An 18,983-nucleotide genomic window follows, 5' to 3' on the forward strand; every position below is an offset into this window, starting at 1 on the left:
AACGGCTCCTTTTACTATATTCTGCTTTAAATAACGAAACTATTATGAAATAAAAGAAAAAGAACATGCACAGATAGTTTGATGCAAAAAAAAAAATTATAAACTAAAAAGAACCCTCAAATCGTGTGGACAAAACAATAGGACCAAGTGAATTAATTTATTTTTTGATTACCTAGGATTCAAATTTTAAACAATATTTTAAACAGAATACTCTTGTGAGATCATTTAATATTAGTGGAGCAAAAAAAAGTTTAGGAAAACATTAAAATGGGTCGTCGAGTCCATTGTTCTTCAACCGTGAAAGAATTGATGCATTAACTGACAAGAGAAGGCAAATCAAAACGGGAAATTGCCGAAACTATTGGTTAATTAAAAACGTTTCTATTCAACGCTCTAGAGTTTTCAAAAGAACATTTTAAAATAGGAACAAAGCGAAAAACTTCAAAAAAACACGTCTTAGAAATAATGCGATTGTCATAAAAAGACACTTTCAGGTCATCTTCGCACATGGAATTAGAGCTAAACTTGCTAATAAGTGAGAAAACACTCAGAAGAACACCATAAGAAAAGTAACTCTTCCAAAGAGTCCCCAGGGAAGTTTCACTCCTCAGCAAGAGGCATCGCAAAAACCGAATCAATTTTGCAAAAAACCATTTTAATTGGATTGGTCCAGAAAATGAAGAAAAATGGCGCAATGTTCTGTATCCCGACGAAAGTAGAGTCAAATTAGTGGGATCAGATGGCAAAAGATGGATAAGGCGTCCAGAGAACGCAGAATTCAAACCGCAATACACAAGACAAACGCTTAAACACGGTGGTAGAAACATCATCGTGTGGAGGTATTTTTCTTGGCACGTAGTAGGTATAATTTTTTGGATTAAGGAAAACATGGACCAGCATTTATATCCTAATTTCTTAGAAGAAGTTTTTCTTCCATATACGGAGTGCAAAATGTCCTTAAAATGGCAGTTTATGCATTATAATGACCGTAAATATACATTGGGCCCAGTTAAAATATGGCTTAAGGAGCATAGAATTAATGTTATGTCTTGGTTTGCCCGATCGCCGGACCCAAGTCCAATTGAAAATTTGTGGGCTATCGTTAAGAAGTCATTGGGTGCAAAAAAGTCGAGAAATAAGGATGAGTTGTGACAAAAACTTCAAGAGGCTTGGTATGCAATACCGAGACGCACTTCTCGCAAATTAGTCGAATTAAAGCCTCCAAAAGTATGTGCGGTGATGGCAAATAAGGGCTTTTCGAAAATATATTGGTTTTGACAGCAAAAATAATTGAAATATGAAATAATTTCCATTTTTTGAGTAGTGGTCCTATTGTTTTGACCGCTTTAGAAATCAATTTATTTTCGTATTTATTTATTTTGATTTGTTTTTAAAGTAAGGCGAAGTGGTCTTATTGTTTGTCCATCACTGTATATCGCAAGTAAAAAAAGACATGAAATTGTTTACATTTACCCACATTGACCCTACTTTGCTTAGTGGTTCAAACCTAGATAATAAGTTATTTAAGTTTTATAAAATAATATTTGACTGCTTTTTAGAAACGATCCCTTTACGTCATGTAACTAAACTAAAGATAACTATCCCCCATGGTTCGATCGGCATTTGAAATCCTTGAAAAACAAAAGAAATAAGGAGTGGTTAAGGTTCAATCAAACTAAAACTGATAGCGACCTACTAAATTATATTGATTTTAAAAATAAATTTAACAACTATTCAAACTATCTTTACAATGATTTCCTAACCAAAACTGGAAATGATTTTAAAATAAATCCTAAAAAATTCTGGAGTTTTGTTGATATTAAAAGAAAAACTGATAGCAACCCAATATGTATGGAGTTTGATAAGTTTTCTAGCCAAGATCCTAAAGTTATATCCAACATGTTTGCGGAGTTTTTTATGAAGTCCTTTGAGGAAACTCTCCCATCTGACCCTCGATCCCCTCTGACATCTCAACAATATGCCCACGTAGAACTAATAAATTTTTCAATTACTGAATCTACAATTTGTGAACAAATTTTAAAACTTGACGATAGTCTAAGTTCTGGCCCAGACGGTTAACCGTCATTCATGTTAAAAAAATGTGCAAATCATTTATCTTACCCACTATTTATTCTTTTTAACCACTCAATTAAGTACTCTACATTTCCTGATCTATGGAAATATGCTTTTCTTAAAAAAGGTCCTAGTCACTTAGTTACTAACTACCGCCCCATAGCCAAACTCTCTGATCTCTGTTATACCTAAATTGTTCGAATCGTTAGTTTGTGATGTCTTATCTTTTAATTGTCCTTCTATCATTAGTGAAAATCAGCACGGGTTTGTTAAAAAGAAATCTACTGTCACTAATTTATTAGAATTCACAACGTTCTCAACCTTTCAGAATACAAAAACTTAAATAATATGGAAAAATTACGTAATAAAAAAGTCGGCTTTCTTAAGAAAATAAATTTTATCTCGGTTTTTTATGGAATATTCTCAACAATGTTATACCATTTTGAAAAGAGAATTGAACACACCAACTTTTAAGGTAACTTGCCGAAACATCGTAGTGCATTTTCTTTACACTACGGTTCATTGAATTAGAGTCATGTAAAATTTTTTAGTACTTAGTTGGGCAAAACATTAATATTTGCTTAAAGCATTTGGTAGCAGGGTTATTCAAGGTTCCGTAACAAAAGAAAAAAATGAGAAAAATTAAGATTTGTAGTCACGGCACATGAAATACCGTCACAGGGTGACCATTTTTTCGACTTTTTTTTCAAATGCCTATAACTCACAAAATATATGGCTGCGGTTTTTTTTATTATTTTTCTGATAACTGTCACCACCTACCCTATCTACCGTTTTCGTTTCGGCGTTAACTTTTGGGACACCCTGTATACGAACTTGACAGTAAAGTCAATGATCCCTTCAAGCAAACAAGTCCAACCTCGGTCCGAATTCGCTCCACCTCAGGCGGAGCTGAGTCCGACTTCGGCTCAGAAACGGGTCCGAAGGCGGCTCAAATTAGTATGGAAATTATAATCACCGTGAAGTCGATTGCATATGTATTGGTGTGGTGAAAATCTCTACTCCGAGAAAACGGAGCCGAAGTCGTACCCGAGTCGGAGCTGCGAAAACCTACCAGAAAAGGGAACAAAAAAAAGAAATGACGCATTTGCGACCAAAAAAAGAACAATATTTATTTTTTTTTCGTTGAATTTTTTTTATTTTGACAAACGAACTTTTATTTCAATCAGAATAAATACAATATAAAACTTAAAATACAATAAGTCTTTTAATTCATTTGTTGTTGCTGCTGGTTGTTGGTGTTGTGCAGAATTCTTTCATTTCGCTAATGATGTCGTCTCACGCCAAAATATTTTTTTTATTATTTTTCGAACTTCCACTTCCCGGTTGCACATTGAAAATCGCGACTTGCAAACACTACATTTTTCATTTTTCATAGTAAATTTTACATATTTTTGTATAATTATTAATATGTTAAAAACAATTAACTATACAAGACACGACACGAGACACTTCACAAATGGAATAACAAAATGACGCAGTTTTTTTTTTTTTTGCCCTTGTCTTTCCTACGTTCTTTTTTCCTTTTCACTCTTTTTCACCACGCTTCTCCTTCGACTTTGTGTTCATACACAAAAAGTTGCAAGTGTGTCAGTGCAACCCCGTTTTTCGCGTTCTGAGGTTGGAGTGTCTTTACTAAGCTCCGTTTTCTTGCTTGAAGGGATCTCACTATAGCTCTGAATAACCCCTTGAAGCAAACAAGTCCGACCTCGGTCCGAATCCGCTCCGCCTGAGGCGGAGCAGAGTCCGACTTCGGATCAGAAACTGGTCCGAAGGCGGCTCTAATTGGTATGGAAATTATAATCACCGCGAAGTCGATTGCATATGTGCCCATGATTATGAAAGTGGACTAAGTCACTTTTTGCATTCTTTAAAGAAAAACTTACATAATAATTTTCTTATAACGATTTAACTATATTTCTTTTATGAAATCACTAGAGGAGCAATAAAGAAGTTTATTTACTGCAATTTCGCTTTCAAATTAACTTTACCCGTTAAATAATAATTATTTTAAGGCTAGATTTGAGGCCATTTTTAGGAGTGACTTAGTCCACTTTCATAATTAAGGGCACATATGTATTAGTGTGGTGAAAATCTCCATTCCGAGAAAACGGAGCCGATCGATACTCGAGTATCGAATATATTTGACATTTCTAACCTAAAAAAAATCCTGTATTAATTTTTTTCACTGAAATTTTTTTTTTTTTTTATTTTAATGTTTTTGTAGCAAAAGAAATTACAAAAATACAATATTAAATACTAAAATAAATATTAAATAAAATAAATCCTTCAATTTGTTGTTGCTGCTGTTATTGGTGAAACTATGTGGATTCCTGTGTTGATACTTCCTGCTGATTCGTTATTCTTTAGAAAGATAATAATTAAACAATGAACAGGAGATATATTAATGTTATCAAATACCTGCTGGGGATTCCCAGTCATTCGCATCACATCCGGATGCATTGGTGTACCTTCGGGTAAAGGGGTTGGTTTTTTTCCACATGTAAATTGGTGTGCATGTGGTGCACTCGGCCGGGTGGTTTTTGAGAATGTGCCTATGAACAGAAAAATTGTTATTTGATTGTTATTATATTCAAGAATCAGTAGGAAAGTATATTGATAGTAATAAAACGCTAGAACACAATTTATAACACTGCCGATATTTTGAATTACCTTTCGCTTCCTCCACTCGCTCACTTACTTACTTTTTTTTTATTGTTTTATTAATTTTGACGTTTAAACAAATTTGCAAAATGGGGTTGCACTTGTCTCTATCAAATGGTGTTTTCCTTTTCGCACTTTTTCACCACGATTCTCGTTCGACTTTTGTGTTCATACACAAAAAGTTGCAAGTGTGTGAGTGAAACCCCGTTTTTCGCGTTCTGAGGTCGGAGTGTCTTTGCTGAGCTCCGTTTTCTTGCTTGAAGGGACTCTATGGCAATCTGTTGTCCGCTCACATATGTGAGGGGAAAATAGAAACCACATTGGTGGAACTCAGAGCTCGAACCAATTAGGAAAAGCTGTAGGAAGCTTTTCAATCGAGCAAAATGCACCAGAAATGCTTCAATATATATAAAAAGTATATAAAAAAGAATTGAGGAAATCCAAAAGATCTTAGTGTAGCAATATAGAAGAAACCTCCGAAGTATCTAGATTAAGAAAAATCCTCTCAACCAATCCAATGATGCCTAGCTACTTGAAAAATGCTGATGGCTCTTGGAATCGCTCAACCTGCTTCTTGATACTCATTTCCCAGGAAGCACGCAAACTGTTAGTAACGTTACATATAGTATATCTGAAAACGTTGTAACTTATTCACAAGGCCTGATCACAAGGGAAAAACTGTACTGGGCAATCGGTACCTTCAAACCATACAAATCAGCAGGACCTAAGGGCATAGTACCAGCCGAACTACAAAATACTAGTGACATTATTTTCACATCCTTGAGATGATCTTCAATAGCTGTCTGAAACTAGTTTATATACCTGTGCTATGGAGGGAAGTGAGAGTTATATTTAAACCCAAAGCAGGAAAATATTCCCATGTAGAACCGAAAGACCTCAGACCTATTATTCTATCATCATTCCTTCTCAAAACCTTTGAACGAATGATTGATATCCACTTAAGAACAAGAATTGATACTAGACTTCTGTATATGGCACAGCATGCTTACTGCAAAGGAAAATCGGTGGAAGCAGCTCTTCATACACTGGTGAAAACCATCGAATTCTCCCTCCATCATAAAGAATATACTATGGTTGCCTTCCTCGATATACAAGGTGCTTTTAACAATGTCAATACATCTGCAATCGCGTCTGAACTGTCATCTCTTAAGGTGGAAGAGTCGCTTGGAGAATTGATCAAACAAATGCTAACTAGCAGAATGATCAATTCAAAGCTGGGCGACTCCTCTGTAAGAAGATCTGTCAGTAGATGGACGCCGCAAGGCGGTGTCCTTTCACCCCTCTTATGGAACTTGGTAGTAAATGAGCTGTTGAGACATTTAGAGGCGGAGAGTTACAGAGTGATTGCATATGCGGATGATATTGCTATTGCCGTATCAGGAAAGCACCCCAGTAACCTTAAAGATCTCTTACATCATGCCTTAAACAATCTAACAAGATGGACCGATCGATGTGGATGTGTAAATCCCCACAAAACAGATCTTTTCCTGTTCTCCAGGAACACCCCTCGATATATCGCTGGCTGAGAATTATAGGGTTGTATGTCAACTCACCTTAGTTTTGAGAAAATCGATCTAAGTGTTTTAAGGCTGGTTTTTGGATGAAATAGTTACATAGCAGTGAAGTATTGATGCAATCTTATAAAGGACCCTAAAAAAATCATAAAACCATGAAAAAAACATTAATTTCACCACAAAAAAGGATTCTATGAGCATTTTTAAAAAATGACATACCTAAAACCTTTTTATGAAAAAAAATTGTAAAAAAAATTGAAAAAGGTTCTATGTTCAACATAGAACCTTATAGTTACAAAGAGCTTAATAAATGCATTTTATATGAAAAAAGTGACTGACACAAAACAGTCAAAATCTATTTTAAATAACAGGAAAAAATACCACAAATCATGTTGTTGCATTTATAGAAAACAACAATTCCTACTTTTGTTGAATTAGGTACACAGAAAAAAGACATGCTAAAAACATTTAGAATTTGTATTAAATCAATCGGATTTTTGCATGCTTTTTTGCAAATAAAGACAGTCGTCTTAAAACAATCATCTACGGTGCAAAATGTATGCCAAATAAAATTTAAAGTTTATTTAATCTTTTAATATAAATAAGTAGATAATATTAATGAAAAATCATTTCAATCTTAGCAGATATCTACACTTAAATTTTCTTAAGAAGAAAATTCTTTTTAAAATGAAGTTCACTTTGATTTTAAAAATGTTTAAACAAATTTTACTTATTTTTATTAGAAATCTTATTAATTTAAGAGAATTGGATTTTAGAGGATTATCATCTTGATTCTAAGTTGCTTATTTGTCTCCATGAAGGTTAGGTTAGGTTGAAATGGCTGTCAGGAAAACAACTGACACACTTAGACCATTTATTGGTCCGTTGTGATACCATGATTTTGTAAGGAAATTCGTCACTAATTAAACCAGTTGGAGCTTTTAATGAAGCGGTGAAGGTTGAAGATGTCAGTATTGATTAGTTCACTAGTATCTTCTAAGAAATATTTTTCCAAGTATTTCTTACGTCTACTGGAGAAGATGTTGGATTGTTTCTTCTTCTTCCTCATCAAGGCAACTTCTACAGAAGTCGTTAGAGATTACGCCAAGTCTTATGGCGTGTCTACCTATGAGACAGTGTCCTGTTGAGACACCTATTACAGAGCTGATATGCAATCTGCTTAGAGACAACAAATTTTTTGAACGTTTTGGATCTAGCCTAGGCCAGATCTGCTTGGTCGTTTGGCAAGTTATAATGTTTGACCATCGTATGTTTGTTGCCTCTATAGCTTCTTGCTTCAGCATGAGTTTGCACGTTGCGATTGGTATACCAATATTTGCCTTATTGGGTAAAATTGGTATTAGAGTTCCATTTCTTGCGAGTTCGTCTGCTTCACAGTTTCCCAGAATATCTCTGTGACCCGGCACCCAAAAGAGGTGAATGTTAAACTGTTGTGACATCTCCATGAGAGATGATCGACAGTCGCGGGCAGTTACGGAGTTTGTGGAAACCGAAGCTAACGATTTAAGGGCGGCCGGGCTATCAGAGAAGATGCGGATATCCGATGTAGATATCACGTTTTCTTTGAGCCAAGTCAATACTTCTTTAATCGCCATTATTTCCGCTTGGAACACGCTGCAGTGATTAGGGAGATGGAAGGAGAGACTAACATTAAGTCTATCTGAGTAAACCCCGCCACCCACTCCGTCATTGGTTTTAGAACCATCTGTGTAGAAATGAATTGAATCATCTCTCAGAAACTCGGCATTGTCCCATTCTGATCTATTTGGGATGGTGACTTCATAATTATTGCCAAAAACCAATTGTGGGGTGGTGTAGTCGGAGTGACTGTGGATTGATCCGAATGAATTCAGAATATTTGTGTGAACAATAGAGTTATAGGTCCATTGAGAGATGGCTTGGAGTCTTATAGGAGTGCTCGCGGCCACCTGCTTGCTGAATATATCTATGGGTGGAAGATTGAGTATTATATCGTTTCGAACGGAGAGCTCCGCTGATGCACATGCAGGCTGAACGTTGGACTTTGCTGAACTTGTCGCGATATGTTACTTTTTCCAGAGCACTCCACCAAACTGCTATCCCGTAAGTGAGAATAGGTCTGATGACTGCAGTGTATAGCCAATGAGTTATTTTAGGGGATATTCCCCCTTTAATTCCCTATAGCTTTTTTGCAAGAAAAGAGTGCCACTGTGGCTTTTCTTATTCATTCTTGTATGTTGGTTTTCCAGTTTCCCAGGTATTTTGCTTCGCTGGCAAAATTAAGTGGAGCACCATTAATAGAGGGGGGTCTAGTTGTGGAATTTTATATTTCTTTGTAAAGAGGACCAGTTCTGTTTTTTTGAGGATTTACCCCCAATCCACAGTTTGTTGCCCATTTTAGTAGCTTATTGAGAGCAGTTTGCATTAGTTCTATTATAGTATGGAGATGTTTTCTTGATACATGCAATGGCGACGGCGACGTCGTCAGCGTATGCAATCACTTTGAATCCATCTACTTCTAGATTGACTAGTAGTTCGTTAACCACTAAGTTCCACAGGAGTGGGGAGAGTACCCCTCCTTGTGGTGTACCTCTACTAACAGAATTTCTTGCTGAGAAATCTCCTAGAGTTGAGTTAATAATTCTGCTTTTCAGCATAAGGTCTATTAGCTCGCTCAGTGAGCTATCTACTTTAAGGCTCTTCAGTGCATTTGTGATTGCTATGTTGATGACGTTGTTTAACGCGCCTTCAATATCAAGAAATGCAACTAAGGTGAACTCTTTGTGATGGAGGGAATATTCAATAGTGCGCACTACAGTATGTAGTGCTGTTTCAACCGATTTCCCTTTACAATAAGCGTGTTGTGCTGTAGATATAAGATTGGGATCTATGACATTACGCAAGTGGATATCAATCATTCGTTCTAGAGTTTTATGAAGGTATGATGATAAGCTGATAGGTCGGAGGTCTTTCGGATTGACATGAAAAAATTTACCTGCTTTGGGTATGAATACAACTTTAACTTCTCTCCATAGGGCAGGGATGTGTTTCAAGTTTACACATCCATTCAGAATTATCTCTAAGATGGGAATTAGAATATCTGATGCCATTTGAAGTTCGGCTGGTATTATACCATCCGGTCCAGCGGATTTGTATGGTTTGAAGGCGTTGATGGCCCACTTTATTTTCTCTCTTGTAATCAGACCGAGATTGTTTTTTGAATTTGTGTCTGGCCCTGATGGGTCGACTCTGTTTATGATGGTTGAGCTACTTGGGAAATGAGTATCTAGTAGCAAATTGAGTGATTCTTCACAGGAGTTGGTCTAGGCCCCGTTATTTGTTTTCAAGGCACTGGGCATTAAAGGGTTTGTTGAGAGAATTTTTCTTAATCTAGAGGCTTCTGAAGAGTCTTCTATTTTTTCACAGAAATTTCTCCAAGAAGATGTTTTACATTTTCTTAGCTGTTTTTTGTAGACTTTCAGGGATTCTTTGTATAGGTCCCAGTCTGAAACATCTCTAGTGGATTTGGCGAGATTGAAAAGTTTTCTACAAGCTTTTCTGTGCGGTTCTAGCCATGAGTTGAACCAGTGTGGCTTCTGCTTTCCTCTTACTTGTATGAGTGGGCAGGAGTTATTCATTGATAGGTTAAGGGCAGAAGTGAGATCATTGACTTTGTTGTCGAGATCGATTGTATTTGAGGGATAACTTAGAAATTCAGGTTTAAGTAAGCTTTTCAAAGTTTCCCTGTATTTTTGCCAGTTAGTTTTGCGATAGTTTCGGAATGCTAACTGTTTAGTAGTTACATCATTAAGACTAAATTGGATGTATCTATGATCAGAGAACGAGTGTTCTTCAGATACTTTCCAATTTAAGATCCTTTGATGAATCGAATCGGAGACAAGAGTAATGTCTAGTACTTCTTGTCGGTTTCTGGTAACGAATGTTGGTTCATTGCCAGTATTACTTACTATCAAAAAGTGACTCACCTCTATCATTTATGTCGGTACTTTCCCAGACCGTGTGATGGGCGTTTGCATCGCAACCAATTATGAGGCAGATCTTTTGCCTTTCAGCATCGGCTACAAGTCTCCGTAGTTTTTCGCCAGGGAGAGGGCCGAGTTGGTCATGGCCGCGATATGCCGACGCAATCCAGAATGTTCCTTGGTCAGTTTGCAATCTGACCGCGGTTACATCTCGATCGCTGTAATTAGGGAGTAAATATACATTAGTGTTACTTCTTGCTAATATGCATGATCTCGGGTCACCTTTGTCCGATGCATATAGCAAGTTGTACCCAGGAGTCCTGAGTCCCTGAACCATGGACTTGCAGATCCATGGTTCCTGGACCAGCACCACGTCTTCCCCATTCTTGTGGATTCGGAGAAGAAGGGAGGCCGAAGCCTGCTTGGAGTGGTGAAGGTTAATCCGAACTAACTGGAGCATGAATGCTGCTGTTAGTTAGATCAGCCCCACTACCGTAAGGTCGAGGTCTTCTTCGGATTCTGACTCAGAAGATGAACGTAGGAGTTCATGTTCACTGAGTAGAATCCTGTTGAGATAGTCCTCTGTTTCCATCTCAACATCGGAACTATCTGGGATTGGAGCCATTATGGCTGGCGTTTTAGAGCCCGAGGGGACCTCCTCAGTTGGGGAGATTATCAACCTCCATTGATGGAGGGTTGATATTTAAGGCAATATCTTCTTCCAAGGAGGGAACCTCAGGTGCCGGAAGTGCTGGAGGTGCAGCTTTTGCACTCTCCTCATCTTTTTTGTAGATCCTTAAGGTTGTGGAAGTCCATCCAAACCTTATCTAACTTTGGTTCGCGGCTAGGGGAGACAACGACTCCTTATTGATGACAATTATTGCCGATCTATAAGGGCCCGTTGGCTCCTTCAGCTTTGCGACTTTCCAGTCGTGAGTGGGTAGGGATGGATTTCCAAACTGGATCATTTTAAGTACAGTATCTTTGCAGGCTAGCTCAGCTGGGATACTGATGCAAGCTCTAGGTCTGCAAGGAATGTCTTCCTTTGCCACAACCTCTAGCTTGGCATCAGGCCATAGCCCCTCTAGTCTGCTGATAGTAAGCTTATATAGATCGCATGATCTCTTGTCACCGAATGCGACGAGCTAGACGCGGCCTTGGCGCCATCTTGCGTCCTCAACAACTGCAGGCCCACCCGGGTTCTCCATCATGAGAGTCCAGTAGGAGATCTGCAGTTTGTTTGAGACCATCGTCCAACGGTCAAAAGAGATCATGCCATCGACATTACTTCCATCGATAACTGCGAGGATAGACTTGTCCTTAAGAACGTCACTAAAGGACAGGTCTTTCCTAGTGTGAGTGCTGGAATTATGCACTTTTTGTCTTTTAGATTCCGAGACGGAATCCTCAACAGACCTTTGTCGCTTTGAAGTTAAGTCGCTGCTGGTCAATCTTTTACTGAGAATAGCTTTTGCCCATTCTAACTTGTTGGATTGCTCTGGGGAACGTTCGGCTATAGGTATCAAACTTAATGCTCTATAGATCCCCTTTGCGTTTCTTATGTCATTACGGGACGCTCTTTTGCTTTCCTCTCCAGCGGAGGTGGAACTATAAGAGACAGCTACACTGCCGCTGGAGATTTGAGCACTTTTAGGGTCAGGAAGAGGTCTGCCTTGACTAGAGATGAGACTGTAAGAGACAGACGTTTTACTGGTCAAAACAGCCCCTTCCGGACTCACAGAGTTAACTATTTCTGAATTTGGAGTAGCAATTCTGTTACTGTGTTCCTCGGCGGAAGCATGACTATAAGAGACAGCCTTACTTCCGTCAGGGAGTGGAGTAACCAACGTGTTCTTAAGGGATTTGCTTTGACTGAGGGTGGATTCGTAAGAGTCGGTCCGTTTTTCAGTCATAGCACATCCTTCAGGGCCCGTAGAATTTTCAACATTAGTGCTTGGGGTGTCAGTAGTACTGTAAGAGAACGTCACTAAAGGACAGGTCTTTCCTAGTGTGAGTGCTGGAATTATGCACTTTTTGTCTTTTAGGTTCCGAGACGGAATCTTCAACAGACCTTTGTCGCTTTGAAGTTAAGTCGCTGCTGGTCAATCTTTTACTGAGAATAGCTTTTGCCCATTCTAACTTGTTGGATTGCTCTGGGGAACGTTCGGCTATAGGTATCAAACTTAATGCTCTATAGATCCCCTTTGCGTTTCTTATGTCATTACGGGACGCTCTTTTGCTTTCCTCTCCAGCGGAGGTGGAACTATAAGAGACAGCTACACTGCCGCTGGAGATTTGAGCACTTTTAGGGTCAGGAAGAGGTCTGCCTTGACTAGAGATGAGACTGTAAGAGACAGACGTTTTACTGGTCAAAACAGCCCCTTCCGGACTCACAGAGTTAACTATTTCTGAATTTGGAGTAGCAATTCTGTTACTGTGTTCCTCGGCGGAAGCATGACTATAAGAGACAGCCTTACTTCCGTCAGGGAGTGGAGTAACCAACGTGTTCTTAAGGGATTTGCTTTGACTGAGGGTGGATTCGTAAGAGTCGGTCCGTTTTTCAGTCATAGCACATCCTTCAGGGCCCGTAGAATTTTCAACATTAGTGCTTGGGGTGTCAGTAGTACTGTAAGAGACAGCCGTACTATCGATAACGGCGAGGAAAGACTTGTCCTTAAGAACGTCACTAAAGGACAGGTCTCTCCTAGTGTGAGTGCTGGAATTATGCACTTTTTGTCTTTTAGATTCTGAGACGGAATCCTCAACAGACCTTTGTCGCTTTGACGTTAAGTCGCTGCTGGTCAATCTTTTGCTGAGAATAGCTTTTGCCCATTCTAACTTGCTGGATTGCTCTGGGGACCGTTCGGCTATAGGTATCAAACTTAATGCTCTATAGATCCCCTTTGCGTTCCTTATGTCATTACGGGACGCTCTTTTGCTTTCCTCTCCAGCGGAGGTGGAACTATAAGAGACAGCTACACTGCCGCTGGAGATTTGAGCACTTTTAGGGTCAGGAAGAGGTCTGCCTTGACTAGAGATGAGACTGTAAGAGACAGACGTTTTACTGGTCAAAACAGCCCCTTCCGGACTCACAGAGTTAACTATTTCTGAATTTGGAGTAGCAATTCTGTTACTGTGTTCCTCGGCGGAAGCATGACTATAAGAGACAGCCTTACTTCCGTCAGGGAGTGGAGTAACCAACGTGTTCTTAAGGGATTTGCTTTGACTGAGGGTGGATTCGTAAGAGTCGGTCCGTTTTTCAGTCATAGCACATCCTTCAGGGCCCGTAGAATTTTCAACATTAGTGCTTGGGGTGTCAGTAGTACTGTAAGAGACAGCCGTACTATCGATAACGGCGAGGAAAGACTTGTCCTTAAGAACGTCACTAAAGGACAGGTCTTTCCTAGTGTGAGTGCTGGAATTATGCACTTTTTGTCTTTTAGGTTCCGAGACGGAATCTTCAACAGACCTTTGTCGCTTTGAAGTTAAGTCGCTGCTGGTCAATCTTTTACTGAGAATAGCTTTTGCCCATTCTAACTTGTTGGATTGCTCTGCGGAACGTTCGGCTATAGGTATCAAACTTAATGCTCTATAAATCCCCTTTGCGTTCCTTATGTCATTACGGGACGCTCTTTTGCTTTCCTCTCCAGCGGAGGTGGAACTATAAGAGACAGCTACATTGCCGCTGGGGATTTGAGCACTTTTAGGGTCAGGAAGAGGTCTGCCTTGACTAGAGGTGAGACTGTAAGAGACAGACGTTTTACTGGTCAAAACAGCCACTTCCGGACCCACAGAGTTAACTATTTCTGAATTTGGAGTAGCAATTCTGTTACTGTGTTCCTCGGCGGAAGCATGACTATAAGAGACAGCCTTACTTCCGTCAGGGAGTGGAGTAACCAACGTGTTCTGGAGGGATTTGCTTTGACTGAGGGTGGATTCGTAAGAGACGGTCCGTTTTTCAGTCATAGCATCCCCTTCAGGGCCCGTAGAATTATCTACATTAGTGCTTGGGGTGTCAGTAGTACTATAAGAAACAGCCGTACTTTCACTGGTGGGAGCTACCAAGGTAGCAGGGTTTGGATTGGTGGTTGTTCGCCGGCTTCCAGTTTTGCACTTTGCAGTCTTTCTGGAGGCTGAGGTCGACTCACCTTTCCTTTTCTTTTTGTCAGCGTTTTTCTTTATTTCCGCCGAGCTAACTTTTGTCATTAGCGACTTAGCCTCTTTCGAGGCCAAGCCCTCGCCGGCAGTCGCGACACCTGCCGACACTTGAACGTATATCCCCGTTCGATTTTCTATATTTTCGTTAACTTTTTTTTTCATGTTTTTTATTTTTCAAGTTTTCTAACTTTGAGGTTATTTTTGAGTTATGTTTGTGGTGAGATCCTGCAACTGGATTGCTGGAGGATCCCACGATAAGCACCCCCACCACGACAAAGTCAACTCATAGGGGGTGTTGTCTCCATGTATAACGTAAGTAGTTTTATTCGATGAAACTATTAATAGAAATAAACTAATATAATTGTAAAGATGAATAACGAAGAGTTAGTAGAGTAAAATCTTGACCTTTGAAAAAAAAATACTCAATTTTCCAAATACCACTAAAAATTAGTTAATTTTTTGTTTTTTGGGTACTAAGATGACTTCTTTTATTTAAAGTTAAGGAATCTAAGTGTTTCTTTAACTTTTGGTTTATTAATAGGTACGAACTATGAAATTCCCAACCTCGATTATGAAAAAAAAAAGTTTTCAAAAAATCACTTCCAATTCTTGGCACACAAAAAAACATTATTTTAATTTAATTATGATGTAAGAATATCTAGGTTATGAATTATTGCAAAAGTTAAGGTTGGATAGTACATATTTTGGTTTAAAGAGTACAGAACGAGATACAAAAATTCTTTGCTGTTAAGTAAAAGTCCGTCCGCTAACTTGATAGCCGATAGTTGATAGTCAAAAACGACGAATTGTGGAGCAAAATCGTCGTTTTTGACTGTCATATATTGACTATCAAGTTAGCCGACTCCATCTCTGTTGTTCAATACCAGCAAAAACATCAAAAGATCTTTTATTTTTACTTTAGTTAGAAAAAAGATCATTTCCATAAGATTTCATTTTGAAAAATTTGCGTAAAAAGGTTCAATGTAACTTAAATCAATGTATTTTTTTGTTTGAAAAAATCAGTAAAAAGGTTCTATGTTGCAATTTGAATAACATAGAACCTTATTATACTAATACATGTATGTGAAACCATGAAAGTTGTATGTCTTTTTTGCCTGTGCCGTCGCCATTAATTTTTTTTTTATCTAAAAGCCGTTGAAATTACGAAAATTTTGTTTTTTATTTTGTTGGGGCTGGCCTCCAAAAATAACGCGACACTTGCCATGTTAACTTTATTTTTCTTAAATTAAATAACTTCAACTCGTTTGAATTGTTTTTTTTTTTTTTGTCATCTCCCTTCAAGCAAGAAAACGGAGTTCAGAAAAGACACTCCGACCGCGAAAGACGGGGTTGCACCCACACACTTGCAACTTTTTGTATATGAACACAAAGTCGAAGGAGAAATCGTGGTGAAAAAACCAATACATATAAAATCGGCTCCGCGGTGATTCTAATTTCCATACTAATTTGAGCCGCCTTCGGACCAGTTTCTGCCTGGAAGTCGGACTCAGCTCCACCTGAGGCGGAGCGGATTCGGACCGGGGTCGGACCTGTTTGCTTGAAGGGCTGTTGTGTTTTTCTGTCATCTGTGATAATTATAGAGATGGCCTTCTCAAAAAAAATATCGATATTTTGTTGAATAGAAATATCACAATATCGATTCATTTTCTAATTAACGCAAGGGTGTAATTTACCGTACATTGACATTCTTATTATGAGAAACTATGAAATGAAACTCTATATAGTTATATGACAATTCAATTGAATTTTGGTGTTTTTATATAAAAATATCCAGGGCCGGTTTTAGGGGGGGGGGCAGCCTGGGCCGTCGCCCAGAGGCGCAAGTACTGAGGGGCGCCGCAGGCGCCCCGAACTTTTACAAAAGTTTTATAAATAACGAAGTCTATCCAATCGATGTTTTATTTATTTTTACTTTCACAAAGGCGCCCCAATTTTTTTCTATTTTACTTTTTTTTATTTTGTTGGGGCTGGCCTCCAAAAATAACGCGACACTTGCCATGTTAACTTTATTTTTCTTAAATTAAATAACTTCAACTCGTTTGAATTGTTTTTTTTTTTTTTGTCATCTCCCTTCAAGCAAGAAAACGGAGTTCAGAAAAGACACTCCGACCGCGAAAGACGGGGTTGCACCCACACACTTGCAACTTTTTGTATATGAACACAAAGTCGAAGGAGAAATCGTGGTGAAAAAACCAATACATATAAAATCGGCTCCGCGGTGATTCTAATTTCCATACTAATTTGAGCCGCCTTCGGACCAGTTTCTGCCTGGAAGTCAGACTCAGCTCCACCTGAGGCGGAGCGGATTCGGACCGGGGTCGGACCTGTTTGCTTGAAGGGCTGTTGTGTTTTTCTGTCATCTGTGATAATTATAGAGATGGCCTTCTCAAAAAAAATATCGATATTTTGTTGAATAGAAATATCACAATATCGATTCATTTTCTAATTAACGCAAGGGTGTAATTTACCGTACATTGACATTCTTATTATGAGAAACTATGAAATGAAACTCTATATAGTTATATGACAATTCAATTGTATTTTGGTGTTTTTATATAAAAATATCCAGGGCCGGTTTTAGGGGGGGGGGCAGCCTGGGCCGTCGCCCAGAGGCGCAAGTACTGAGGGGCGCCGCAGGCGCCCCGAACTTTTACAAAAGTTTTATAAATAACGAAGTCTATCCAATCGATGTTTTATTTATTTTTACTTTCACAAAGGCGCCCCAATTTTTTTCTATTTTACTTTTTCAACGGCGCTCGTATTGTTTGTTTTAAACTTTTTGAAGAATGAAGGCGCCCCCCAGTTTTGAGTTAATTTGTTTGGCTTCTGGAAGGACAATGGTGTCCAAAATCTTCGTTCATCTTTGAAGAACAAGGCGCCCCAATTTCTTTTGAAAGACTAAAGCAATCTTAATATTCCTCCAACCAATTTAATTTTTGCAAAGGCGCCCCTTTATATAAAACACTAAATCATAGCTGGTAATATCCAGGCTGTAATAATGAATAAAGAAACAGAAGGGAGACAGACAGAATCCCGAAATTAAAAGTCCAGGAAGCCCAAAATCCAGAATACCCTAAATTCCGAAAACCCAAAAACCCGAAACCCCAAAATCCCGAAAACCCAGAATCCGAAAATCCCGAAAAACCAAAATCCCGAAAACCCAAAATCCAGAAAGGCCAAAAATTGACAGCTTCTCCATTTCTCATAAAAAACTACGTTTGTGTGTGAGAATAAAAGAATAGATCTGTTCGTAGTTCCCTCCTCCAGGGCACTCAAGTCATGTCAATTAACTGTCAAAAAAAAATTACAGTTTCTCGGGTTTTCACTTTACACCGAACGTTTCATCAGCGAACATCGAACACAGAGGAAATAACTCTGGTTGAAAAAGGAGCTACAAAAAACGCTTGACAACGAATTCGCTCCGACCCAGAGTGCCCTAGAGATAACAACGAACAAACCTAATACTTATAAAGGTATGTCGTTTTCGATTGGCTGTCCGGAAGCGTCCGGAATCATTCAGAAGCCTGCTACAAGTTTTTTATTCTCCTACTGAAAAAAAAACAAAAAAAATTATTTGATTTTTCACCAATACAGATATTAAGATTCAGAATTGAAAAAGTTTTTGAAAAAATATTGTTCAAATAAAACCAACTGTACCTACTCTTTAAATGTGTTTAAACAAAAAAGTCAGAAATAAAGGTAAACTTGTCAATTGAGCCTAAATGACATGAATATTTAATTTTTTTTTAAAGTTAACCTTATGTACTTTAATAAACCGCACATTGTCAATAAACGCATTAACAAGTATATGAGAGGTAAGACATAATCTGCTATTGCTTTTTTCGTGATTTTAAAAATTGTTTTAAAATTAATTTTTTTTTGAGAGGCGCCACTTGCAATCTTGCCCAGGGGCGCCGGTAGTGCTTAAACCAGCACTGAAAATATCGGAAAATATACCAACTTATCGATATATCGGTATATTCTGTCCATTTCTATTAAAATCTCAAATCTGTCGCATGTCAAATGATTGCGACGCGGTGCGTCGTCGCATTTGTCTATTATTTTTTCCGATGAAAGATACTTCGACTGCAATTTGAACCTCCGACGAAGTATGCGTTGCGGAAAATCTCCGCTCCGACGGAATACATCGCTAGGGCAGTCCATTTGGGAGAATTCTACTATAACAATCCTAGTGAGCTGGCAAATATAGACATAGGTAGTCTCAGTCGCTTTATTAGCAGCTCTAAATGGTTCAACGAATAGGAAGATTCATTGTGGTCTAAGTGTATCAGCTCTCCTGTTGATAGCCACGTTAACCTAACTAACCTAGTCAATTTAGCTCCAATCGGCCTTAAAATGACACAATACAGTTCATTCAGTTAAAAATTAGAAAAAAAAAAATGCAAATAAAAAAATAAGGAATAAACTACCAGCATTAAGAAAAGTTATAGCACAGGACTGTACGTGCATTTTTTGATTTTTAATAAATTTTTTTTCATAGGTAATCGGGAGGTAAGCACTTAAGTGGGTA

At 38.4% G+C, this 18,983-nt stretch overlaps 1 protein-coding gene and 1 long non-coding RNA gene across 2 annotated transcripts; both read right to left on the reverse strand.

The window, feature by feature from the left end:
• Nucleotides 1–4,325: 4,325 nt before the first annotated feature.
• LOC129907815 (uncharacterized) lies at nucleotides 4,326–6,721 on the reverse strand. Its single transcript, XR_008771171.1, has 3 exons — nucleotides 4,765–6,721; nucleotides 4,513–4,646; nucleotides 4,326–4,455 (listed from the first exon to the last, which is right to left on the reverse strand). It is a non-coding gene; the product is annotated as an uncharacterized LOC129907815 (long non-coding RNA).
• A 5,514-nt stretch (nucleotides 6,722–12,235) lies between these two features.
• On the reverse strand, nucleotides 12,236–14,593 carry LOC129909532 (mucin-5AC-like). Its single transcript, XM_055986608.1, has one exon. The coding sequence runs from the start codon at nucleotides 14,591–14,593 to the stop codon at nucleotides 12,236–12,238; it is 2,358 nt and encodes a 785-aa protein (XP_055842583.1).
• Nucleotides 14,594–18,983: the final 4,390 nt, after the last annotated feature.

Source organism: Episyrphus balteatus, chromosome 1, assembly GCF_945859705.1.
Source record: "Episyrphus balteatus chromosome 1, idEpiBalt1.1, whole genome shotgun sequence".
NCBI lineage: Eukaryota > Metazoa > Arthropoda > Insecta > Diptera > Syrphidae > Episyrphus > Episyrphus balteatus.